Consider the following 26434-nt stretch of genomic DNA (forward strand, 5'->3'; position numbering starts at 1 on the left):
TCCGCCCGCCGCCTCCGCGTCGGGGGCCCCAGAGCCCGGCCCGCCTCGGGGCGCCGCGCGGACACCTCCTTCCCGAGCCGGGGCGGCTGGGCAGCGGGCACGTGGGCGCTGCCAGCACCCCGGCAGCTGGACTGCAGGGGGACAGTCCACTGCGGACCCCCGAGCCCCCGACGCCTCCCTCTGAGTCTTTCCTCCGACTTCTCCCTCCAAGCCCTTCCTCAGAGTCCTTCCCCAGAGTCCTCCCTGCGAGTTCTCTCTCCTGAGTCCTCTCTCCTGGTCCTCCCTCCAAGTTCTCCCTCCCAGGTCCTTCCTGTCGAGTCCTCCCTCTGAGTCCTCCCTCCAAGTTCTCCCCCCTAGGTCCTTCCTCTCGCGTCCTCCCTCCGAGTTCTTCCTCCTGAGTCTTCCCTCGTAGTCTTCCCTCCCGAGCCCTTCTTCCTAGGGCGCTGGGCCTGGCCGAGGCCCACCCCTGCCCCTGGAAGGTCACAGCTTGGCCATGGCCTGGACACTCCATGGCAGGGGCATCCTGAGCCCCTCCTGCAGGCCACTGAGATCCAGATTTGACCGCTCAGCCTGCAGGGTGCGGGGCCTAAGACCAGTCAGTCCAGGCCCATAATGCAGACACCCAGCTGCCCACCAATGCCCAGCACACCGCCCCCATCCCACCCACCCACTGCCACCTCCCACTGGGCGTGGAAGCGCAGTGGACCCACCAGTGCACGCTTCCTGAGCCCACCCTGGTGCTGCCTGGCTGGCGATGATCTTGTGCTGTGGCGCTGACCACCTGGACCGCGTTCTGAATCCATTCCCTCCACGTGGAAGGAAGGGTAGTTGCATTCTCTGGCAGCTCTCTCTGGCGCTCTCTGGGCAGTGGGTGCCCACTGCAGGGTTCCTGTGGCGGCTCGGCCGTCTCCCACACATGGGTGTTGTCTGGAGGGATTACTTAACCGTGGGGTGGCCAGTGCGGGCTTTCAGCTGAGCCACGCTCTCTCTTTTCCGAGTTACTATGAAAATAGCTCTTGCCTGTGTTCTGTCCTCCACAGCATTAGAGATTCACTCTGAGCATGTGAACTGTCACCTAGCAGAAGGTGAAGTCAGACAGTTGATCTGTGAGAATTTAATAGGCCTTTAAAGGGGCCCGTGACAGGGGGAGCCCCAGTGGCCCGGCACTCAGAGCACACAGCCCTATGGAGCTGGCTGCTGGCTTTGGTCCCTGCAAGGACCTTGTTCAGTGCAGAATGAAACAGCTCTGAGCCACCAGGTCCAGCAGACATTTTAAGCCAGGTGCTGAGCACAGAATGACTTGCTTTGGCAGATTCACTTTTTTTCTCTCTTGTAAGGATATTTGGGGCAGAATCTGCTTTTCAGATCAACGAAGGAGTCGGTTTCCCATCTTCCAGGGACGAGGTTCTGTGGCTCAGGTGGCCCAGGGCAAGGGGCAGTCATCCCACAGGAATCTTTCCCTGAAGGGTTCCGGATCTCACTGGGGCCTCGAGCTCCCGCAGAGTCCCCAAAGCCCAGGGGTTTCCCACGGTGCCTCAGGGGCTCGCCACATGGATCCCTTAATGTCAAAGTCTAGCTGCCCCCGTGGACTGCTGACCCCGCCACCAGGCTGCACTCTGCTCCCTCGCCCTCTGCACCGTTGACAGTGTGCTTGTCCACCTGCAAGCTCCTTGCAGCCAGGAACCGTGTTCTCTTTACACCTCTGTCCTCTGTCTTCCAGCTCCACAAAATTCTCTTCACTTTTTGCAGACAGTCTTTCTCCTTGCCGCGTGTCACCTTGGGACACTTTTCTAAGCATGCTCTCCACCCCCTTCCCCCCTACCACCCCTGGCCCCTGGGTGTGGACACTTGGGACACAGACTGCCCACCTGCAAGGCCCCTGGTTCCCTCTTGGGTTGTATTCCTCATTCCTTGGATCTCATGTCTTTCTGTTTTTTGGTTTACTCTCTCTTTTTGCTGGAGGGTACCCCTAAACGTGTCTGCACGGAAGGATGTGGAGAAGGTGAACTTCCTGAGTCGCACGCACCGACAGTGCTGGTTTGCCTGGGTCTACGATTCTGGGCGATGAGAAGTCTCCACACAGCCTGACTCCTGCTCTTTTGCAGATGACTAAAGGGTTTCGTTTCTTCTACACACGCACTTCTGACACCAAATTTGTGGGGTTTTTTCCTCACATTAAACAATTCTGACACTAACGGCCCAGAGCTAGTGCAGACGCCACAGGCTGAGGGTCAGTCCCACAAGACCACCCCCACTGCAGACACCAGTCACGAGTCCAGGTTGCCACCTGTGCTCTGATCCACTGGCTATAAATCAGGGTTCCCACGGCCCCCACCTCTGGTTCCATAATTTGGTAAATGGCTCACAGAACTCAGGGAGACACTTTACATAATGCTTACTGGTTTATCATAAAGGATACAACTGGGGAACAGCAGATGGAAGAGACGCACAGGGAAGGAGTGGGGGCCGACGAGGAGCTTCCACGCCACCCAGAGTGCCAACCCCAGCACCTCCTGTGGTCACCACCCCGGAAGCTCACCAGACCCTCTCATTTTGAGATTTTATCGTGATTAGCTCAGTCTCCAGCCTCTCCCCTCCCCAGAGGTCAGAGGTTGGGGTGGGCCAAAATTTCCAATCCTGGAATCACGTGGTTGATTCCCACGGCAACCAGCACCCGCCCCAGAATCACCTGTCAATGTAGACCCGGGTCAGGTTGAAAGGGGCTTCTTACGAATGTTGACAGACCCCCTTCTCACCCCACCACTCAGGAAATCCCCAGGGTTTTAGGAGCTGTGCGCCAGGAGCCGGACAGAGACCAAATGCGTACATCTTATATGACAAGATGACGGTGACCTGTTTTTGCTTCTGGAAGCTTTTAGAGTTTCTGCTGCCTCGCCGTCCTCACTCTGGGGCCTTGTTATTAATGGTGCATGTACCTGAGAGTCCCTTCCTCATCCCTTCTCAGGCCTCATGCTCTCCTTGGTCTCCAGGCTCCTGCCCTAATTCTGGACGAGGTTCTCTGGCCCCCCAGTCTGCTGACTCAAGGCCCGAGTCTGTCCAAACACCCCACTGGGGGCCACTGACCTGTCAAGACCCTCCTCTGGCTGGAGCTAAATGAGGGTCTGATGGAGAAGATGGGCTCCTCCCAGGCCCGAGGGGAGGTGCTCCCACATGGATCCCCCCGCTCGCCCCCCCCACCCCGCTGTTACTGGCTGAGTGATGGGGACGCCACCATGGGGTCTCCAGGAGGAAACGAGCATGGGAGCGAGCAGAGGGGGGGACTTTGTCAGGCGTGAGCAAACCTGCTCAGCTCACCCTTGGTGTCCCCAGATCACGTGTTGTTAATAACACAGCTTGGACCGGATCCCACGGCTAGCCTTGCCCGCTCTGTGACTCCTCGTGTTTGTAACCCCGCCCTCTGGGCTCGTTTGGGTGCTCAGTGCCTTGCTCCAGGCTTTCCTTGTTTACGCTCACGTGCTGGAGAGCTTCCTTACCTCTTTTCCCTCATCGAACAGTTCTCATCTAGTACTCTGAGGCGGATCGCAGGTGCCCTTCTGCGAGCGGTCCAGCAGTCGCTGCTTACCTTTCCTTAAGAAGAGCCAGGCCTCCCCGGGTCCTCGCTTCGCAGGCCACACGAGCGAGCGCAGGATGGAGGCAGCGGAGGAGAGCCGGCTGCTCCGTATCTGCTAAACTCTCAGCTGTTCTTTGAAAAGTTTGAGGGGAAAATGGAACCAAAAGAATACTTGAAATCCTGCTTCTTTTTTATGCTGTTCTGAGCTTTCAGCACTTCTAAGAGTTCAGAGGAAATGAGTCTTCATTCTTTCCTCCAGGCCACTCGCATTCTAATGGCAGCTCTGCCTGGAGTTACCAGCTTCTCTGTCAAATACTTGCAGTTTGTTTAAGAAGCAAACAACTCTGCCCGGGGAGCTCCCTCCAGCACGTGCCTTTTGAGAAGAACACAGGGCAGGTTATCGTGGCCCAGAGTTCAACCAGGGGCTACAATCTGTGCAGCGGAGAAGATGATTCTGCTCTAATGCGATAGTAATTTATCTGAAAAGAGAAAACTAAATTTTTTCTGATTTTTAAAGAAAATATTTGCAGACATCCTTGACAATGCACTTTTAGGGGACCTGGTCACCTCCCCTACATCAGTCTCTGGGTTACCCCCAGTGAGCAGCAGAGGAAGAATCTCCAGCCCCCACCCCTCCTCCCTAGAGTGTGGGGGGGCCGACCCCTCCTCCCTAGACTAGAGTGGGGTGGGGGCCAACCCCTCCTTCCTAGAGTGGGGTGGGGGCTGACTGAGTCTAACATTGATTGGTTGGTTTAGCTTTGAGATCCTATGATTCTTGGAAATTGTTTTTTCTTTGTACTTAGCCATTTCTGTAACAGGAGTGGAAACTGAAATAGGTTTTTTCCTCTGAAATTTAAATCCAATCTATCTGTATTTTTTTCCTGATAAGTTTAGAAGTTTCCTATGCTTCTTGCCTTAGAATTACTTTTTAAACCATTTACTTGGTGAGACCAAGTCTCCTTTTTCTCCTGTGGCATTGGAGCGTGAACTGCGGTGCAGGAGGACGTCCAGTTCCTGGGCCACTGCTGACTAGGTCCTGCTGGAGGAGCCTGGGGCTCCAGAGTGGGCAGGGGCAGCCAGAGTCCGCGGGGGAGAAAGGCTGGCCTCAGGGGGCACCGCTGTGGGGGTGGCCTGGACATGGCCAGGAAGGTCAGTGGCACGTGGCCTGGGGCAGCATCTGGAGGTGGGAGTGTGGGGGGAAGAGAGCAGGAGCAGGGCAGCCGCCCACCCCCACCCTCTGGTGTGCAGCCTCCTCTGTCCTTAGTGATGCTGCGCGGCTCTGCCCTCATCTCCAGGGCCCCCAGGAGACGCCGGCCCCTCTGCCTGCCGCTGTTGTGGGAGGAGGTCAGGTGCCCTAACTTCCTGTAGTGCAGGGAGCCACATGTGTGGGCTCTCAGGAAACATCCGCCCTTTTCTTAAACTATTAACCAAACCCCAGATTTTATTCGGCTTTTCCACCCAGGCCCATCTCCCTTCAGGATCCCTCCCAGGACCACAGTGCACCTAGTCGTCTCGTCTCCTGTCCCGTCTGGTCTGTGGCGGTCTCCAGAGTTTCCTGGTCTTTTGTGACCTTGACAGTGTTGAGCAGTTCTGTTCCTGCATTTGGTAGAATGTCCGCAGGCTGGGTTTGTCTGTTTCCTCATGTTAGGCGGGCCATGGGTGTGGGAAGAATCCCACAGAGGTGAGAGGCCCCTCTCGTCCCCACGTCAGGGGCACCTGAGTCCACACAGCTCATCCTGGGCGATGCTGACCTGCAGCACCCGGTTAAGGTGTGTCTGCCAGCATCTCCTCTGTCAGGTTCTACTCTTCCTGTGCGTTCTGTCCTCTGGAAGGGTCACTGAGTCCAGCCCACACTGCAGGGATGAGAGGACTCGGCGTGCCTCCCCCCTCCCGCCTCCCCCGAGGGGCGTCTCCATGTGTCCATGGAATCCTCCGTGAGGAAGATTTGCATCTTCTCCCGTTTATCTGTCAGTCGTCTCCTTCACACCGTGGGTCAGGCTCCAGCGCTGCCACTTGCTGTGGGCTCTGGTCAGGGGTGATTCTTCTCGCTCGTCCCCCGTGTCCCCGTGACCTGCCCCATCTTCGTGTGCGCTTGAGCACTTCCCTGCTTTCTGGGGCCACAGGACGCTGGGCTCCTCCCGTATTTCCTAGCCCTGAAAGCAGCCATTTCTTGGGAGTGCTTGTTGCTGTGCTGGAGAGTGGTGTTGGGAGCCACACGCGGGTGGGAGAGCGCCCGGTGCTAAGGGGTGTGGCTGCTGCAGTCCCTCTTGGGAGACAGGGCTGAGTTGTCATGTGTGCACACTCACAGTTGATCGCCTCTGCGTGGCCAACTGAATATTCGTTAAGGGAGCACAAGTTCACGTGGCAGCCCCGACCCTAATCTAGTGCAGGTGTGTGCTGCCCGCCCTTCCTCCTTATCTAGAGCTTCTTTCTCCACTGGTGAGACGCCTTGCCCCACACTCCACCGTTTATTTATTTGCTCACCCTCAGCGTGTGTGCAGAGCAGTCTCAGAATTGTTCACCCACCCCCGTGAGAAAAGCCAGCTCGACCCCAGTGTTACATGTCGTTCCTTTTGTCTTTGTCCTTACAGTTTTCACTCAAAACGTTTTCCAGAGTCACTTGGGCCAGCCCTGCCTCCCCCTCTGTTCAGTGTGGCTGTGTGACGCATTTGCAGTAGAGCTGGGCTCACTGCTCACAGCGCATTCCGTCCTGGCCTCCCCTGACCTCCTGGCTGGCTTCTTTTGATAGTCTGTGTACATTGAAGTTCATTTTTGTGATGTACTGGTCTGTGGATTTTGACAAATGCATAGTTATGCATTCCCTCACTACTGTACAGAATAGTTCTATGCCCCCAAAATTCCCCCTCCAGCCCCTCACATGCTCAGATTTGGGTCCTGTCACTGTGGATTTGCCTTTGCGGTGTGTCATATGCATGCATTCCTACAGTTTGTAGCCTGTGGGTCTGGATTTTTAGCGAAATGCATTTAAGATCCATCCACATTGTTGTGTGAAGCAGTAGCCCCTGCATTTTTCTCTCTGCATATTATTCCACTCTGTGGACATACCAGTTTGTTATCCGTTCCCACGTGGAAGGCCGTCCATGTTTCCAGTTAAGCAATTGTGAACGAAGCTCCTGTCGACGTCTGCACGCAGGCTCTTGTGTAAATGTGTTTTCAGTTCTCTCGGGTGAATACCTAGGAGTGTAATTCCTGGGTCATGTGTAAATCCATGTTTACCTTTATGAAAAACTGCCCACCAGCCGTCCAGAGGGGCTGTGCCAGCATGTGTTCCCACCAGCAATGAATGGGAGTTCCTGTTGTTCTGAATCCTCTGGGGCTTTTGGTGTTTTCAGGGTTTGGATCTTGGCTGTTATGATAGGTGCGTGGTAACATTGCACTGTGGTTTTAATTGGCGTTTCCCCAATAACAGATGATGTTGAGCATCTTTTCACGTGTTTATTTGCCGTCTGTGTATCTCCTTTGTGTGAATAAGATGACTTCAGGGTCTGTTCACATCTTTTGCCCATTTTAAAAACTGGGTTGTTTGTTTCTTATTGTTGAATTTTAATGGTACTTTAAATATTCTGGATACAAGTCCTTCGTCAGATACGTGATTTGCAAGTATTTTTTCCCCGTCTGTGGCTTGTCTTTTCATTTCCTTAGAAGTATCTTTTACAGAGTGCAAGTTTTTCATTTGATAAAGTGCAGTTTATCAGTTTTTTTCATCATGCTTTTGGGGTTACATCTAAAAACTCATTACCAAACCCAAGTCACATAGATTTGCTTCTGTATTTTCTTCTAGAAGTTCTATTCTTTTCTATGATCCTTTTTGAGTGAATTTTTGTGTGAGGTGTGAGGTATGTGTCAAGACTCATCTTTTTTGCATATGGATGCACCGTTTATTGAAAAGACTGTCTTTATTAAATTATCTTTGCACCTTTGTCAAAAATGAATTGACTACATTTGTGTGGCCCTATTTCTGGGCTTTAAATTCTGTTCCTGTGGTCTCTGTCTGTCCTTTTGCCAACACCATACTGTCTTTTTTTTTTTTTTTGTGGAAGGTTAGCCCTGAGCTAACATCTGCCACCAATCCTCCTCTTTTTGCTGAGGAAGACTGGCCCTGAGCTAACATCTGTGCCCATCTTCCTCTACTTCATATGTGGGACGCCTACCGCAGCATGCTTGACAAGCGGTGCCTAGGTCCGCACCCAGGATCCAAAATGGCGAACCTGGGGCCGCTGACGCAGAATGTGTGTACTTAACCGCTACACCACCGGGCCGACCCCAATGCTGTGCTGTCTTGATTCCCGTAGCTCTGAGGTGAGTGTTGAAACTGGGTAGTACGGATCCTCCAGCTGTTCTTCCTCAGGATTATTCTGACTATCCTAGCACCTCGGCCTTTCCGTGTGCTTGTTAGAATCAGCCTGTCGGTATCGACAGATGAGCTTGTTGGCTGTTCTGATTGAGACTCTGTTGAGTTGTAGATCAGACTGGGGAGAACTGACACCTTAGGAATGCTGCCTCTTCTAGTCCACAAAACACCATTTGTCTCTCCATTTATTTAGATCTTCTTTGATTTCTTTCATCAACGTTTTGTAGTTCTCCACATACAGATACTGTATATATTTTGTTAGATTTTTATCTATGAACGTTTTTGGAGTTGCTATTGTAATTTTTTTGAAATTCAGATTACCGTGGTGCATTGCTAACATATAGAAATACAATTGACTTTTGTCTATTGGCCTCGTATTCTCTGGCCTTGATAAACTCCCTTGTTAGTTCCAAGAGGTTTTTTTTGTAGATTCTTTGGGATTTCCTACATTGACAATCATGTCATCTGTTTTATTTCTTCCTTTCCGATCTATGAGCTTTTTTCTTTTACTTGCCTTGTTGCACTAGCCAGGACTTCCTGTACAATGTTAAATAGGAGCAGTGGGAGAGAGATCCTCATTTGTTCCAAATATTAGGGCCAAAGTGTTCAGTCGCTCATCTCTAAGGATGACCTTGGCTGTAGGTCTTCCACAGCTACTGTTCACAGGTGGAGGAGTTCCCTTCTATTGCTAGTTTGCTGAAAGATTTTATCATGAATCGGTTGTTGCATCTTGTCCTGTGCTTTCTTGTGTGTCTCTTGATACTGTTACAGGGTTTTTCCTATTGAGTCTGCTAGTATGGTGAATTACACTGTTACTTTCTGAGTGTTGAACCAGGCTTGCATTTCTCAGATGCAACTGGTTGTGATGTATTACCTTTATTTCTTCTCTTGTGAGTTTGGTAGTTTGTGTCTTTCATGTAATTGGTCTGTTTTATCTAAGTTCTCAAATTTATGATCTTAGAGAGATTCGTAGCCTTCCTTTATTATCTTTTCAATGTCTGAGGGATCCTCAGTGGTGTTCCCATTTTCATTCTTGATATTGGTATCTTCTCTCTTTTTCTTGATTAGTCTGGCTGGAGCTCTATCAATTATATTGATCTTTTCAAAGAACCAACTTTTGGTTTTATTGATTTTCTCTATTTTTTTCCTGTCCTCGATCTCGTTGATTTCTGCTCTTGTATTTAAAAAATTTCTTTCCTGCAGCTTGTTTTGTGTGTGATTTGCTCTTTTTTTCCTGACTTCTTAAAGTAGAAGTTTAGATTTGGGACCTTTCTGTTTTTCTAACATGAGCATTTCACTGTAAATGTTCCTTTAAGCTTCAGGAGATTCCCACAATTTTTGATATGTTGTGTTTTCAGTTTCCATTCAATTGAAAAATATCTTTGTAGTTTCTCTTGTGCCTTTTTTTTTTTTAAAGCCATGGTTTCTTTAGAAGCGTGTGGTTTAATCTCTCAAGATTTGGGTGTGTTTCCAGATAACATCCTGTCACTGATTTCTAGTTTAATTCTATGTGGTCAGCTAACATATTTTGTAGATTTCAGTTCTTTTCTATATGTAACTTGTTTTATGGCTAACAGTTTGGTGTTTCTTGGTGAATGTTCCCTGTATGCTTGAGAGTTATATTTTGCTGTTGGGTAGTGTGTTCTGAAGACATCATATAGTTGTGTCTTGCTTTTGAGTACCATATGGCAATCCAGAGTGTCAACTAGGTCAAGTTAACTAATCCATACATAGACTACGTACCCACAGGGATCAGGTTAGGTCCGTTTCCATATACGTAGCTTTGTTGTCAGGTCCATGTCCATTTGCTGACCCCTCCTCATATGCACTGTCCTTTTTATCCCTTGTATTACTCCTTGCTTTTACGTCTGTTTTGTCTGATTTTAATGTGACCATCCAGCTTTCTTTTGATTGGCGTTGGCAGGATGTATCTTTTTCCGTGCTTTTCTTTTAACCTACCTACGTCTTTATGTTTAAAGTGGATTTCTTACAGACAGCATAGGTTTCAGTCCTGCTGTTTTATGCAGTCTGACAATTTCTGTCTTTACTACTCTGATTGGAACTTTCCAGTGTGAAGAGACAGAGTAAAACCACCACCTCACTGGTCATTTACTATTTGTTCCTTGTTTCTTTCTTTTTTTTTTTTTTTGTCTTCTTCTCCCGAAAGCCCCCCAGTACATCGTTGTAATTCTAGTTGCAGTGTTCTACCTGTATTTTTCCCTCTTTTCCTGCCTTCTTTTTGGTTAGTGGAGCATTTGTATGATTTCATTTTAGTATCTGTATTGATTTATTGCTTAGAATTGTTTAAAAACTGTTTGCTCTTCCACAGAACTTACGATACACCTTTTAAGTTGAGTCTCCCTTCACTAATAGCATGCAGGCACACCCGCCTCATGGTGGTGGCCTGGACCCGGTCCTGCAGGAGCTCTGGGGTGCACCGTTGCTGCTCTCTCTGTTGTGGAAGGTCCTTCTAAGAGTGCAGCCCTGATGTCGCCTGCTAGCCTCTGTGCTTTTGTCTCCTGCATGTTACTGACATTTGCTGTGAGCACACAGTTCGTTGTCACTGTGCTTGCTTTAGACCAGGAGTCTAACGCTCTCCTCCAGGGCAGACGGTAGACGTCACAGTTCAGGCTGAGCCTGAACCACCACCATGTCCCCCACCACCACCCCAGCCCTGCCCGCAGTGCCTTTTTATTTGCTGTGGAAATGCACAGTGCTGTTTAACTTTCTATGAAGCATGGCTGTGTCACGGGCCCGCATCACCCTTTGGTATGAATGCTTTCCACTTGGCGTGTCTCCGTGGTTGTCCCCAGTCTAGGGAGCTGCCTGAGCCCACCTTAGTCCTGCCTCTTCTCTCTTGGGCCGTGATTTCCCTCCTCTGCGTGTTCACAGAGTGCTGCGCTCGCTCCTGTAGCATCTCTGTGCAAACACGTCTGTGCAAACACTGAAGCCCAGAGCATATGACGTGCTCTTGTCAGTGTACTAAATTCAGAAACCCGTGGTGTGAAGGGAGGGTTGTCATGCCTCATGTGTGAGCAGTACCACGAGCTTCAGGCCCTGACGTGTGTCCTAGGTGGAGCACTGCCGGACGCACGGTTATCAGGATGTGTTTTATGGCGGCAAATGCTGAGTGCCATCTGGGGTGGGTGACTGACCACTTACATGTAACCAGGCCCCCGTTCACTAGAAGTGTGCGCCTCTTTTATATATACGTACACAATGAGTACAAGCAGATGCGACACAGACAGGGGTGTGCACATGCACATGTACCGTGTGACCTCCCCTGACACTCTGAGGCATGCTCAGACCCCTCGAGTCCGTGCCGACTCCAAACCACTGGCCGCGCTCTGCCTCGTCTTCGGCCCCCCGAGCCCCCGCGCATCTGAAAAGCGCCTGGGGTGCTCCTGCCCACACTCCTTTTGTCTTCTTTCTCTTCCAGTCGTGGCGTTCTTGGTGGCTTTCCATCAGAACAAGCAGCTGATCGGAGACAGAGGGCTGCTGCCCTGCAGGCTGTACCTGCGGAGCGTGCAGCAGCACTTCCGGGGCGGCGCTGGCTGGGACGCCGTGAGCTACGCCCCCACGCTACTCTGGCTGCTGGACTGGTCGCACATGGACTCCAACCTGGACGCCATCGCGCTCCTCGGGCTGGGCGTCTCGTCGTTCATCCTCGTCACTGGCTGCGCCAACATGGTTCTCATGGCTGCCCTCTGGGTCCTCTACATGTCCCTGGTCAACGTGGGACAGGTCTGGTAAGTAGAGGAACTGGGCAGTGCAGTGGCTCAGCGTCCTGGGGTGCTACACCCAGAACGAGCGGCTAGGGAGACTGAGCCGGCTTTCTCCTACGTTAGTCTGGGAGACGGCCACCGTCTTAATCAGGCCACGGGAGAGACTGCCAGTGCAAGTCAGACAAAGCCAGGGCCTCTCTCCTGTGGGAGTGGTGGCGATGCTATTGGGAGTGGCCTGTCCACCCCTTGAGGCCAGGGTGCCAGCCTCGCGGGGCCAGGCTGAGAGGTGGAGGCAGACTTGGCTGGGTGGCTCCATGTGGAGGCTCCCTGCTTCTGCTCCTGCCCGCCTCTCCTTGTCAGGAGGGAGCATTGCCAGCTCGCACGGGGCTCACAGACCAGAGCTCACAGACCAGGCCGGCCCTGCTCGAGGCACGGGTAGGCTCCAGTGCCGGGCTCATCAGAGGCGGTGATGGCGCTCCTGGAGGCGCCCTGTGGAACACAGGCAGGTGCATCGAGCCGCGTGTGGCCCGGATGATGGTTGAGGGGCTGTGAGGTGCTATGTTGTGTTTGAACGGGTCAGAGGAGGGGCATCCATTCTTCATTCAAGTTCGGGTTCCAGAAAAAGGGAAGAGCCGCCTAGCAGAGGAAGCACAGAGGGCTCTGTCAGGGAAGATGAACGCTCTGGGGTCGGGGTCGGCATCTGTGTAGACATGCAGGAAGCAGACGTGGAGTTCGGTGTCTGTGTAGACGTGGGGATCTCTGTAGATGTGTTGGGGTCTGTGTAGACATGCAGGAGGCACACATGGGGTTTGGTGTCTGTGTAGGCATGTGGGGGTCTGTGTAGACGTGCAGAGTCTGTGTAGATGTGTGGTGGTCCCTGTAGATGTGAGGGGGTCGTGTGGACATGCAGAAGCACCCACTGTGGGCATGGTCCCACGGGGCCGCCATCTCTGGGAGAGAAGCTTTGGTCCTTGGTCTGACCATCTGTGGAGCTGGCCCCAGATGGAGGGGCTCCCCAGGCCTGTGTCACGACAGCCATGCTTCTGAGATGGGCTTTAGGCTAGGTGGTCTCCGTCTGATTCCTGGGCTAACCTTCAGCTTCACCCTGCTGGTTTATTTCAGTGGTCTCCGGGCTGTGGCTGTGGGCTGGGTGCCGTCTGAGGTCCCCTCTCAGCTGCTGTTGCCTGCCCCCTGGCCCTGTGCGCCTGTGCCTGCCAGCTCTGATTGGGAGTATGCGCGTGGCTCTTGCCAGCCTCCTCCTGCTGTGGGAGTGCTGGCTAGTGCGGGGACCAGGGCTGCCAGAGCTGGGACCAGGCTGGCCAGAGCTGGGACCGAGCTAGCTAGAGCTGGGACTGGGCTGGCTAGTGCTGGGACCGGGCTGGCCAGAGCTGGGACCGAGCTAGCTAGAGCTGGGACCGGGCTGGCTAGTGCTGGGACCGGGCTGGCTAGTGCTGGGACTGGGCTGGCCAGAGCTCGGACTGGGCCCACAGGTGTGATGACACTTCCCCCAATCCAGTCTGCAGAAAGGACTTGCGTCTCCATTACCCGGAAACCCCCTGCTCTCCGCCCGCTCCCGCACCCTCCTGTCACTGTGTTGCTGCTGACGAGTAAGCACTGTGTTGGTCAGAGCGCCCAAATTTCCGATGGGACTCAGGGACCCCTGAGCACCCTGAGTCGTGGCTTGAGCTGCGTTTGGGAAGAAAGCCCAGGGGCCGGCAGTGGCATTCTCGCCTGTGGTGCATCGCGTTAGGTGTGTGCACCGAGCACAGCAGAGCAGAGCAGCTGTGAGGTGAGTGAAGCCTCCTTCGCGCCCACCTGCTCCTTCCCATGTGGAATGCACGGGTGCTGCCACCTCGGGGGTCTGACTTCCGTGCCAGCCACAGCCAGTCACTGCGGCCTCCAGTCTCTCCCGGTCAGTAGACGTTTGCCAGCACAGGAGGACTCTGGCTGGGTTTTTCTGTGATGTCCAAGAGGCTGCTTCTTGAGACAAGTGACTTTAATCCACACCAGAGGAGGGGGAGTTCTGGGTACCTTTGTCCCAGAATCACAGTGAGTTACAGAGAGCGAGAGTCCCAACCCGTGCCCCACAGAGGTGACATGCTCCACCTGTGACGTGGGGCTGGGGTCACCTTTGCTGGACCTGGCAGCCAGGAGAAATCACATCAACTTGACGTTTTACTTTTAAAAGCATTTCCCAGTCTGTCTAGAATATACTAGTCAGGAAAGATTAACCCCACATTTAAATTTTTGAAAACCAGTCTGAGCACGTGTGGCCAAAAATAGTCTTGTATTTTTTCACTGGAAAAGAGATTCTGCTCCCCTCCCCTTGGGTATGTTAAAAAATGTGCTTTGAATTAATTTAAGCTTGCTAAAGCGAAATAAAACAAAGCCGTATCTTCCCAGAATTGGTGCATGAGATGTTTTAAGTGAAAATTGTAAAAGAAAAAACATGTCAGCGGAGACTAGTGGTGTATGTCCCGCGCGCCTGAGGCTGAAGGTCCGCATCACGGCTGCGGTGCGCCACTCATCCTGGCACAGACGGGGCCGTGGGGGGGTCGTGTGAGCACCCGGTGAGGTGGTGAGCGTGATTCAGGCCCCTCCACCTCAAAGGTGTTCTCAGCTCAGCCCTGACTCCGTTTCCCCGATGGACAATAGTTTTGGGGTTGTCAGAGTGACATTGAAAACCTACCGAGAGTGAGGACCCCTTGAGTGGAAAAGGGGCTTTCTTCCTCTTGATACCCCAAAACGAGAGTTAGACACAGGCTGTTCCTTTCATGTCCTGTTTATTTTAAGTTGAGAGAAAAGAATCTTTGTTTGGGGTGAGATGCTCAGATAATGGACACCGTTGAAGGAGCATCTTTCAAGTCTTGTCCGGGTGGCATCCTGCAGCCAGGACAGGAAGCCCCCATGGGGAGAGGAGGCGCCGGGCAGGTGCCACCCTGCACTGGGGTCGCGTGGCAGTGGCACCGTGTCCAGCCAGCCTTGCTGTGGGCGTGCGTAGCAGCTGCCTCGCTTGGAGCCTCTTTCTCTCCCTTCTCTCCCACGGCTGCCTCTCGGCATCTCCGTGCCTCAGGCCAGTGTCTGTGCCGCAGTGCCAGCATCGGAGACGAATGTTCTCCGTGGATGTGGAAATCCTGCGTCTCTGCACTCGGTGGTACTTGAGTCTCCAGGGTCGGTGTCGTGGGGCAGAGCCCGGCAGCCTCCTTGCAGGACGTCCTGTGCACTCCAGAACGGTGACTGTCCTTATCCCGCTCTCCTGACGTGATCCTGACGCTCCGCCGGGAGCCTTGTGAATCCCTTCACCGTGGCGAAGCCCAAAGGGCTTCGTCCCGGGGAGAGCCGGCCTCGGGCAGCCAGTGCTTGCTACGGTGACAACCCTGTCCTCAGACTGCGAAGCACAGGACACGTGCTTTCAAGGGAGCCCAAAAAGACCGATTTGATGAACTTCCTCTCTCGTGGTGGCAGGAGGCACAGCGGGAGGGAGGGAGTGGGCACGGGTGATGATGCCCAGGTGGACACAGCGCTCTTGCCTTGTTGGTAGGAACAAGGGAGCTGGACAGAGGGCTGGCTGGGGCGATCTGCACCTCGGCTTGGTTTCAGCTCTTGTGGGCCCTCGCCTGAGCTTCAGACCCAAAGGCGGCATGGCATGTGGTTAGGCGTGGGCTGGTCCGTGGGCTGTGAGCACTGCCACGCTGGCCACTTAGCTGCGCTGAGGCTGATCCAGATCCGTGGATACCCGGCCTGTGAACACCTGGCCTTGGACCCCTGGCCTATGGTGGTCGCCATGGCTCCATGTGCCCAGCTCCACAGTCACATCCCAAGGCAGGCCCCGGGAGACCTGGACTTGTCTGTGACTCTCCCCACTTCCCTCATGTTTCACCAGCTCCACATCTTCCTAACTTTACCCACAAAGTGTTTCCGGAAACTTTCTCAGTGCCAGCACGAGTGTTGCCCCGAGTTCATGACGGGCATCAGCTCTTCTCACACGCCATTGTGGCTTGTCGAGGACGTTTTGGGTTTCCATCGTCCAGGCATGGACAGTTAAAACGTGGTATTTTCAGGGGCTGGCCCCGTGGCCGAGTGGTTAAGTTCGTGCGCTCCGCTGCAGGCGGCCCAGTGTTTCGTTAGTTCAAATCCTGGGCGCGGACATGGCACTGCTCATCAGACCACGCTGAGGCAGCGTCCCACATGCCACAACTAGAAGAACCCACAACGAAGAATACACAACTATGTACCGGGGGGGCTTTGGGGAGAAAAAGGAAAAAATAAAATCTTTAAAAAAAAAACAAAAAAAAAAAACGTGGTATTTTCAGTCGGCGAACCTAAGATGATGAAGTGGTTTCTTCATTTGCCTGCCACCCCCCACATTGAAGACCAGGGCAACCACCTGCTTGGTCCTTCAGGCCATGGAAGCTGGGCTTGTTGCCTATTAGACCAGAGCTGCTGCTAGGCCCTTAGGGGAACAGAGTCACCCTGTGCCCCAGGGAGTGGGCTCTGAGGGTCCTGGGCTAGCAGACCACGATGTAGGAAGTGGGCCTGGGGACTCAGCTGCAGGCCAGGTAGAGAATGCCAGGGACTCGGGGCCATGCTGCTGGCAGGCGGGCGGAGAGATGCATTCACGTCCTCTGCAGCGTGTTCTTAGGCTCTGGTGTTTTCCTTACCTGGTTGATTGGGAAGCTCTCTGCCTTCCAAGGAAGGAGCGCAGCGGATGGCTTGGGGGCCTTCTGACTCCTTTCCTTTCTTCCTGACGTGGGGTGGTGACTGGACTGCCTCCCCCAGGACAGGAAGTAGGCAGGTGGCATGGTACCCAGTGGCAGACACACCAGGGGTCTGTCGGGGCCATGCTCTCGATGTGCCATCTCTGCTGATGTCAACCTGGTCTCCCGGCCGAGGGATCTGTCAGGTGTCCCCACTGCTGGGGTGCTCTTCTGTCGTAGGTCCACGCCATATGTTCTCCTGTGGAGAAATCGCGCCACGTAGCTCTCACATGAGGACTCCTGGTGGCAGCATGCCTCCGCAATTGTGTGGGACTCCCGCACGGGGACAGCCTCCCATCTCATGCTCGTTCAGTCGCTGGTCATGTCAGTGTGGACTCCTCCGTGTGTCTGTACTGGGGGGAGTCTGTCCTCTCACTGTAGGAGTTTAAGCATCTTGGGGACCAGCAACACTTAGGAGAGAGAGAACCAGAATCCAGGAACGTGTTGCATATGATTTCAGGGATCTTACAGACACATCTGAGGACGACCCCACCGTCCTGTCGAAAACAATCGGAGCTCACAGAACCATGGAGCCCCAGTTGTGACTTCTGCTCTGGTTTCTTCAGTTAGCATCAACTTTTCCAAAAAGTTGGATTCTGATCCTTTCATCTGCGCTTTACTTTGGCTCTAATCCTAGAGGGCAGCTTTGTTGCTGTTAAGGACGGCTGTACAACTGCCCCTTTCTCCTCCCCACCTTGCCGGCCCCCAGAAAGAAGAAGGGATTATCTCTGGAAACTTGGACGGAGGTCGGAAGGCACTGGGGGTCTCTTCCTGCAGAGGAAGCTGCCTGTGGCACTTCCCTCTGAGGGAGGCGACAGGGTATCGACTTCAAAGAGAGCCGAGAGCAGATGCCAGAGGCCGCGGGAGATGCCGGGGGACAGGGTCAGTGCCACGTGACACCGTGTGTGGCTGCTCTGTTCCGACTCTTGAGGATGGAAACCTTGTTTTGGCTCCGGGCATTAAATGAAGGACGTTGTGAGGACCCGCGGTGCCTTCCCGCTGCGCCCCTGCTTTGGTCCGTAGCCACCATGGGTTTTCCTAGGGGTGGCTGTATTTGAGGCATAAATATGAATTCCTGCCTTGGTTTGGGAGCTCCAGGGAGCAGAATGGTGCCACTTCCATTCTGCAGTAGGAGTGGGCTTGCACACCCCTTGCCCTGGGAGCCCAGTTCCCATGTGGCAAGGGAGGAGGGTGGAGCTGTCCCCCCCCGCTTGATGGGAAAGCCCTTTCACCCTTGGCCAAGGGATGTGGTCACAAATGTCCACTGGGCCCAGAGCCCCTCAGCTGGGACACAGCCATGGAAGGGGCCAGTCTCTGCTCTCTCATGGCGGTACCAAGACGTGGCCTTGCTGGTTCCGTGGAGGGTCCCATGTCCCACTGCCGGGGTGGTGCCTTCTCCCCAGGGTGCCCTGCCTGTTTGGTAGAGGTGGGAGGTGGGCATCTGCTGATGGCGTGGGCACACCGAGGCCCCTGCCCCTGCTCCTGGGGCGTTTTCATCCCGAGCTGCTTCTGTTTGGTCATCACCACGTGAAAGGGCTTTAGTGTGGATGACGTGGTCAGCCACAGACACGCATCAGGAATTGGCGTGGCTGAGAGAACACGCTTTATTGCAAATTCCCAACTCCCTGCTTCCTGAGTGGGCCTTCAGGGAGCTCTCCGTGCCCAGCAACCAAGTGGGAGAATTCTTGCAAATTCATTTAGCCTGTCCACAGCCAGGGGAGCATCATCGAACCAATGTTGGTTCATGAAGCCTTTTACAAAACAAAGACCAATGTAGTTTTCGATCAGAGGCTTTGTATGGAAACAGGAGCTTCCTGTGGAAGTTGCTGGGGTGGAGTGAGCAGAGGCCATGGACAAAGCTGCTGCTTCCTGCAAAGGGCAGTCTTCCCACAGGCGGCCGGTGGCCTCTGCAGCCTCCCGCCATCTCGATCCTCCCCTTGCTTCCCACAGATGTCCCTGCCGTGGGCAGGGCCCTGGCCTACAGCGCCAACGCTGACCATTGAGAGCAAAACCTGGGTCTCAAACAAGGGAGGACTTGAGCTTCTTTTTTTTTGAGGAAGATTAGCCCTGAGCTAACTACTGCCAATCCTCCTCTTTTTGCTGAGGAAGACTGGCCCTGAGCTAACATCCGTGTCCATCTTCCTCTACTTTATATGTGGGACACCTACCACAGCATGGCTTGACAAGCGGTGCCATGTCTGCACCCAGGATCCCAACTGGTGAACCCCGGGCCACCGAAGTGGAACGTGCACGCTTAACCGCTGTACCACCGGGCCGGCCCCTGAGCTTCTTTAAAGAACAAAATAGGAGAACATCCCCCAAGATAGCTCCACATGGATGGCCATCTCTTCTAGAATAAGGTTTAGCTGCTAAAAAATATAACAAAAGCTATGAAACTAATGAAGACATTTAGTTTTTCATATCATTAGGTACAACTTCCTATATTTAAAAATCTCATATTAGGCAGCTTTGAAATTCAAAATTGGAAACAGGTGACGTTATGAAAGAGTGCAAGCATTTTCAAACACCCCCGGCACGGGTGATGCGGTAATGTCACAGCCTGTCCCTGATTCCCACGGGGACGCTGTGTCCCGGACCCAGGCTGCGGGCCAGAGCCTTCAGTGTCCTCCAGTCTGGGCTGAGGAAAACGTGAAGTGCTCGTTCCTGGTGAGTTTGTAAAACTCAGCTCCTTTCCCTCCCTCCAGTCAACAGGGTCATGTGTCGGGAGAATTTCCTGGGTCAAGGTCTCTCTTGCATTAGCCACTGTGTACACTAGCTGTTTTAGAGGTTTGGTTCTGGAAACTTAGACACCCGTTCAAAAGTACAGAGCATGCAGTCACGTGTCATTAACGTCACTTAACGACATGGATTCGTTTCTGAGAAACACGTCGTTGGGCGATTGCATCGTTGTGCGGACATCATAGCATGTGCTCACACAAACCTAGACAGTACCGCCTGCTGTGCACCTGGGCTGTATGGTGCTCCTCCTGCGGGGCCGCCGTCGTCTGTGTGGTCCTTATTCACTGGAACGTTGTGACACAGACGTGACCTCTCTAGAGAGAACCCTCATGTGCTTGTGTGATGTCTTCTCTCCCTCCTAGCGTCTCCTTTCTGGAGCAAGAGCGGATCCCAGACGTGGTGTTAATTTACCTGTGAGTGGGCTGTGTCTCTAAGGCCAGGCCACCAGCACACCCGATGCTGGGAGAGCAGCATCTGGCGCCCGGTCCCTCCCTGGCACCCCCGCCACCGTCCCGTGGCTGCGCATCCTGACTTCACTGGGCAAGATCACCCCTGTTCAGAGCGGGCAGCCATGCCCAGGACCCAGCCCCTCTCCAGGCCTTGCCTCATCCCTGCAGGTGCTGCCTCCCCTCTCCCAGGGCCTTGAAGCAAATCCCAGACTCTGGATCCTTGCTTTCACACGTATTCCATCAAACAACGGTTTTTTTCTTAACGTCCTTATTAAGGTATAATTCACATATCATCAAACTGATCACATTCCATCACATTGACAGTGTACCAGTCAGTGGTTCCATATATTCACAGAGTTCTATAGCCGTCACCACTGCTAAGTTTGAAACATTTCATCACCCCGACGAGAAACCCATACCCCTGAGCCCTCACCCCCGGTGCCCCAGCCCTGGCCCCCACTCACCTGCGTCCTTTCTCTGGATTCTCCTGTTCCAGATGCTTCCTAGGAATGGAGTGCCTGTGGTGTGGCCTCTGCATCTGGCCCCTCAGTGAGCTGAGGCTCCCAGGGGTCATCCGGGTCGTGTGCGTCGGGGCTCATTCTGTTTACTCCTCGGTAAGAGGTGACAGTCTTGGTTCAATATGGTGGTGGTCGTTTTATCCCTGACCAGGTGGCGGATTTGGTGAACTGGGCAGGCTCAAAGGTGCCCGAGCTGCCGGCAGTAGGAGCACTGTCCAAGGCCGCGCGCCCCCAGCCCGGCAGCTCCGTTTTGTCGTAGGGATTGCATTCTGTGACTCGGTCCTTTACACGTGTGTGCTGACTGTTCCTACACCAAGGGCACAAGTGAATCTCCACATCGTGGAAGCCCCGTGTGGCGGCGAGGAGGACCTCAATGCTCTGATCGGATCCCCAGTGAAGACAGACCTGGCTCAGACCATTAGCAGTGCGGTCAGGCCACCAAATGCCTTTCCTTTAGGATTTCTTTTCTAATAATCAGTGCTCAGGGTAATGGGACATCCTTTAAACTTCTAGGTTCTAGGGGAGGACATTTTCGTGGTGTTTGGTGGAAATTATTTACTGCAGGAAAACCAAGTATTACATGCCCTTTTCCCCAAAATATTCTTTGATCTGCCTGTTGTGGGCGTGGCCCTGTACTGTTGGGGTGGGGCGGGGTGGGGCGGTGCGTAAGCAGGCATCTGTCCTTCAGGGCAGCCTCCTGACCTCCAGGCTCCACCGCCTGCTCAGTGCACCTGAGGACCCACGTCCCCTTCACCCTCACCTCCACTCAGCACCTAGGACAGGTGTCCCGTCTGCCCTCACCTCCACTCAGAACACATGAGACAGGTGTGCCCTCCATCCTCACCTCCTCTCAGAGCACCTGAGGACAGGAGTCCCCTCCACCCTCACCTCCTCTCAGAGCACCTGAGGACAGGTGATCCTCCACCCTCACCTCCACTCAGAGCACCTAAGAACAGGTGTCCCCTCCACCCTCAACTCCACTCAGAGCACCTGAGAACAGGAGTCACCTCCACCCTCACCTCCTCTCAGAACACGTGAGGACAGGTGATCCTCCACCCTCACCTCCACTCAGCACCTGAGGACAGGAGTCTGCTCCACTTTCACCTCCTCTCAGAACACGTGAGGACAGGTGATCCTCCACCCTCACCTCCACTCAGCACCTGAGGACAGGAGTCTGCTCCACTTTCACCTCCTCTCAGAACACGTGAGGACAGGTGATCCTCCACCCTCACCTCCACTCAGCACCTGAGGACAGGAGTCCCCTCCACCCTCACCTCCTCTCAGAACACGTGAGGACAGGTGATCCTCCACCCTCACCTCCACTCAGCACCTGAGGACAGGAGTCCGCTACACCTTCACCTCCTCTCAGAACACGTGAGGACAGGTGACTCTCCACCCTCACCTCCTCTCAGAACACGTGAGGACAGGTGATCCTCCACCCTCACCTCCACTCAGCATCTGAGGACAGGAGTCCGCTACACCTTCACCTCCTCTCAGAACACGTGAGGACAGGTGATCCTCCACCCTCACCTCCACTCAGCAGCTGAGGACAGGAGTCTGCTCCACCTTCACCTCCTCTCAGAACACGTGAGGACAGGTGATCCTCCACCCTCACCTCCACTCAGCACCTGAGGACAGAAGCCCCCTCCACCCTCACCTCCTCTCAGAACACGTGAGGACAGGTGATCCTCCACCCTCACCTCCACTCAGCACCTGAGGACAGGAGACCACTACACCTTCACCTCCTCTCAGAACATGTGAGGACAGGAGTCCGCTCCACCTTCACCTCCTCTCAGAACACGTGAGGACAGGTGATCCTCCACCCTCACCTCTACTCAGCACCTGAGGACAGGAGTCCGCTCCACCTTCACCTCCTCTCAGAACACGTGAGGACAGGTGATCCTCCAGCCTCACCTCCACTCAGCACCTGAGGACAGGAGTCTGCTCCACCTTCACCTCCTCTCAGAACACGTGAGGACAGGTGATCCTCCACCCTCACCTCCACTCAGCACCTGAGGACAGAAGTCCCCTCCACCCTCACCTCCTCTCAGAACACCTATGGACAAGTGTCCCCTCACCTCTTGCCTCATTTAATGCCCGTAAGCTCTGTGACCTGACCCTACAGTCTCCTGGGGTCACTGGGGTGGCCTTATTAGTTGGGTAACATGATGCTTTTAATCTTGCAAGTTTTTGGACAGAGCAAACCAACATTTTTATATGTTTTTCTTCTTTTGTTTTTCAGGTATTCATTTGGTAAGTGAAAAATCACTGGCAAAACCTCTGCAAGCATTTAACATTCGTTTCGGGGTATGTATCTGCATTTTCCTACTTTTCTCATGGCTGGAGTGTCTGTTACAGCTCTGCAGGTTTCCCCATGTTGTTCTGAGACCGTGTTTGTTGCTAACCTGGAAACCTGACCAGGCTGGCTTCCTTGCCGAGAGCGACGGACTGACACAGACGTGGGCCCTCATGATCTGCAGGTCCGTTGCATGTACACCCAGTCTCCATATGACTGGGCAGAGCCGTCCCACAGTGGTGACGGTCCATCCCATTTTCATTGGTCTAGTCCCATTCCCTGTGACGTGTGTGCTCACAGTCATCCCACAGGCCTGCCCTCCCCTCTCCAGGCCACACCGAGTCCCCAGTGGACACAAGCCCATGGACACCCCTGTGCAGAGGAGGGCTCACCCTGTGCTGACACTGGCAGGGCACCCCAAGGGCGGTGGGATTTCCACTTGGTTTGGTTGGAGGAGGACTTCCGGCTCCCCAGGCCGTTCCCCAGCACCAGAGGCAGTGCTGTGGCTCGAGGAAGCGATAGGATGTGCAGACTCCGGTCCCCGGGCGGATGCAGAACGGGGAGAACAGTGATATGTGGGTGAGCGCAAAGGACGCGCCCTCCCCGACTTCCTTTCCCGTGCGGGTGACTGTTTAAAGTAGAATGAATCCAGGCCTCCAAGGGGAGCACGAGACAGGCACAACGTGGAGCATGTGGGGGCACGCAGACTTCCATATGTGACGTGACGTGGCACGATCCTCTCTTTAAGTCGAGTCGACAAGTTAAGGACACATATTCTAATCCTGGAACAGTTACTAGGAAAAGGCAGAGTTACAGCTAAAGTGCCAGTGGACAGGCTAAAGCGGGGTTTCAAAACATTCGGATGGTCTAAAAAGGCAGCGAAGGCGAGCATGGGAACAAAACTGAGGGTGTAATAGGAAATAAAAAATTGATGGTAACCCTAAATACCATATCAGGAAGCACATTAAATGTGAATGGACCAAGCTCCCCAGGAGAGAGAAATCAACAGGACGAATGAAAAAAAAAAGTAAGATGCAATCACATTCTTCTATAGGAGATGCACGTTAATGTAAAAACACAGAAATTTGAAAGAAAATGGATGGGCAAAGATGGACGCACTATGGAGACAATAGTGAGGAGGCTGGAGTGGCCGCGTTGCTATCACATGAGACAGAGTTGAGGACCGAGTATTCTCTGGATGAAGAAGAACGTGTCCTCATGGCCAGAGAGGCAGGTCATGAGGAAGACAAAGCAGACCTCCAGGTAGCTGAAATGAAAGGGGGCAGAGACAGCCCATGACAAGAGTAGGATTTCAGCACCGCCTCCCTTGCTGATAAACGACTAGACGGAAAGTTAGTAGAGGCACAGCCATCCAGCAGAGCTGCCAGCACTCGGCCCGCACCGACCCGATTATTTTGTGACCACATTCTGCTCATGTGCACGTGGTACAGCCACCAAGATACACCAACCACGTGGCAGGCGTAAGCACATATTATATTCAAAAGGGATTAAATTATATAGAGACTGCTTGCCTGAGGTGTCTCTCCCATCCTAACAGTGAGCAGAGCTGGGTAACCTGCAAAAGCGACAGCTGCTCTTGACTCCATCAGCCAGCTGAGTTTATGAAGCAGCTGAGGGATCTGGATTCCCAGATGCCCGACTGAGCCAGGTTGGGGCCTGTGACCAGTGTCACCTTTGGCAGAGCCCAGGAGGAAGAGGGTAAGGAGAAACCCACCAACATGCTCACAAATTCTTAGGGAGATGTGTCCCCAGACACGGGGAGTTCAACTCACAGAGCTCCCGTCCACAGGCCTCCACTGAGGCCTTTGAGAAAGCCTGGAGCAGGGCAGGAGACCACAGAGAGTCTCCTTGGGGGTGCGGTGCAGGAGGTGAGTGGCTACTAACAAAACCCCACCCGCTCCCTGGACTGTCCTTTGAGAGGACACAGAAGCCTTGAGCCACTTGGGAAGGGACATCGACCTGTGCTCCCAAGGCCCCTGGGGGAAGGAGTTGAAGCCACTCGGGGAGGGGCCCAGGTCATGCAGGTACACAGAGCCCACTCTGCCACTGCTGAGGGCCGAGGGAGGATCGCGGGAAGGCTGAGGAGGCCCCCTGCATGGCCTCAGGCGAGGCTGGACCAGGCACTGGGTCCCTTCTCCCACCATCAGCCCGGCACCCAAGGACAGGTGCAGCGTGCTGTGGGGAGAGGCCGCTCGGGGGCCCAGGTGAAAGTGAGGAAATCCTGGCCCCTAGGTCCACGCCCAGCCCTGTGGGGGGCAGCAGCCCTGCTGAAGGAAGCTGCAGTCTGTGGTCACTGAGGGTGACAATGAGGACGCCAGACCAAACTCGGCCTGTCTCGGGCTAAAGTGTCCTCTCCCCACCCCCACCCCCCTGCCCCCGCTGATGGCCTTGCAGGATGTGCTCCGTTCTGGGAAATTGTTTCCCTCAGGAGCTACTGTTTTTCTACACACAACATTTGATGTAATAAAAAAGTTACTAGACACACAGAAACCGAAAAACTGGACCCGCTGACAGTGGATAGCCAAGAGAGACAGCAGTCAACAGAGATGACCCAGATGTTGAACTCTCGACAAGGACTTGAAAAGAACAGCGATGGGTGCATCACAGGGTCCAGTGGAAAAGATGGACGACCTGCAAGATGGGCAACAAGAGAAACCGTCCAGAGGAGCCACAGGGAAAGGCCAGAAGTAGGACACAGGCGGCTCTGGACAGCCTTCCGTGGGCTGCTGCAGAGCAGACAGACACACTCCACGACGTGAAGATACCCAAAATGAAACACGATGGGAAAAAGAATTAAAAAGCAGAACAGAACAGAGCTCCTGAGGGAACGTATCCGCCAATTCCACAGAAAGGTGGTTGAAACCTCGGAGGAGGAGAGAGGAAGAACAGGCAGAAGAAGGGTTTGAAGAAATAAAAGCCAAGGATTTTCCAAAATGAGTGAAAGGCAAAATGCACCAGATTCAATACTTTCAGAGACCATTAAGTAAGAAAAACACTCTCACCACACCCATTCCTGGATACCTTACAGTCAAATGCCAAGAACCAAAGAGAAAGAGAAAACCTGAATTGCAGCTGGGGGCAGGAGAGACGCGCGGAGGGTAGACGCTGTGGCTACACACACTTCTCCTTAGAAGGCTGCAGCCAGAGGACGGGGCGTGCACCCGACCGTGCCAGAGGGAGGGAGGCCCGCCCAGCCTGGAGCTCTTCCCCTGCAAACCCGGCTTCCACAGCCAAGGCTGTCCAGGGTCGGCTGCCCAATGTGGAGGAGGGTCTTCGGGAAAAAGGAGTTGGACGTCAGTGGAAATTGGGCTCAACCCAAAGAAAGAAAGAGCATCAGAATCTGTTAAGATGAGGGTGAGTACAGAAACGTTCTCCTGATTTTTAATTACCTGAAGAGGTAGGTCCTAACCAGCTGAGCAGAGCAGGCCAGGGAGGCGGCCCCCTGGGGTCAGGAGCCTGAACCTCTGGGCAGGGTGCTGACCCCCGCTCACCACTCTCAGAGTGACGCTGTTTGTTTGTTTTTGAAGCAAGAAGAAGCAAGCAATGGAGGTACTTCAGGAAATGTTCTCTTCTCCCATTTGCAAATCTGGCGTGGCCTGATGGTGACAGTCGTTGTCTGACCTGCGAGTTGTGTCCACTGTCGGAGGCAGGGCGGCTGTGGTGGGTTAGGGAGTGAGGATGGGCTCAGCAAGCGAGGACTGTGCTGCCTTCCCCAGCGGGTTCGTCTGGTACCCGAGCTCTCCTTGAAGACACTGGGCTGTGCCAGCATTTAGACACATCTTCCTTCTCAGTGGAGTATACTTATTTATTTGAAAATGTGACAGAATTTGTTTTCCAGTTGTTGTGACAGACAACACCGTCAGACCCCACCCCCATGGCGAGTGGATCCTGGGCAGTTACCGTGAAGTCAGCCGTGGTGGAGCCACCAGGCGCACGAGGGGGCACCACTGGGGCCTTGTGGGTAGCTGCAGGGCGGCGCTGCGGGG

At 53.8% G+C, this 26434-nt stretch overlaps 1 protein-coding gene across 5 annotated transcripts in view; it reads left to right on the forward strand.

Moving 5' to 3' along the window:
- The window catches only part of LMF1 (lipase maturation factor 1), a 116814-nt gene that overhangs the window by 314 nt on the left and 90066 nt on the right, over nt 1-26434 (forward strand). For 4 of the 5 annotated variants that reach the window (XR_011494397.1, XR_011494395.1, XR_011494396.1 and 1 more), the window contains exons 2-3: nt 11383-11692; nt 22374-22384. Coding sequence is in view for 1 of the 5 variants with exons in the window: in XM_044747608.2 (XP_044603543.2) it covers nt 11383-11692; nt 22374-22384 (321 nt within the window). In the remaining 4 variants the exon portion in view is untranslated. Of the gene's footprint in view, nt 1-11382; nt 11693-22373; nt 22439-26434 lie in introns of all 5 variants that reach the window. The other variant, XR_011494398.1, reaches the window with a different exon arrangement.

Source organism: Equus asinus, chromosome 14, assembly GCF_041296235.1.
Source record: "Equus asinus isolate D_3611 breed Donkey chromosome 14, EquAss-T2T_v2, whole genome shotgun sequence".
Lineage (NCBI taxonomy): Eukaryota > Metazoa > Chordata > Mammalia > Perissodactyla > Equidae > Equus > Equus asinus.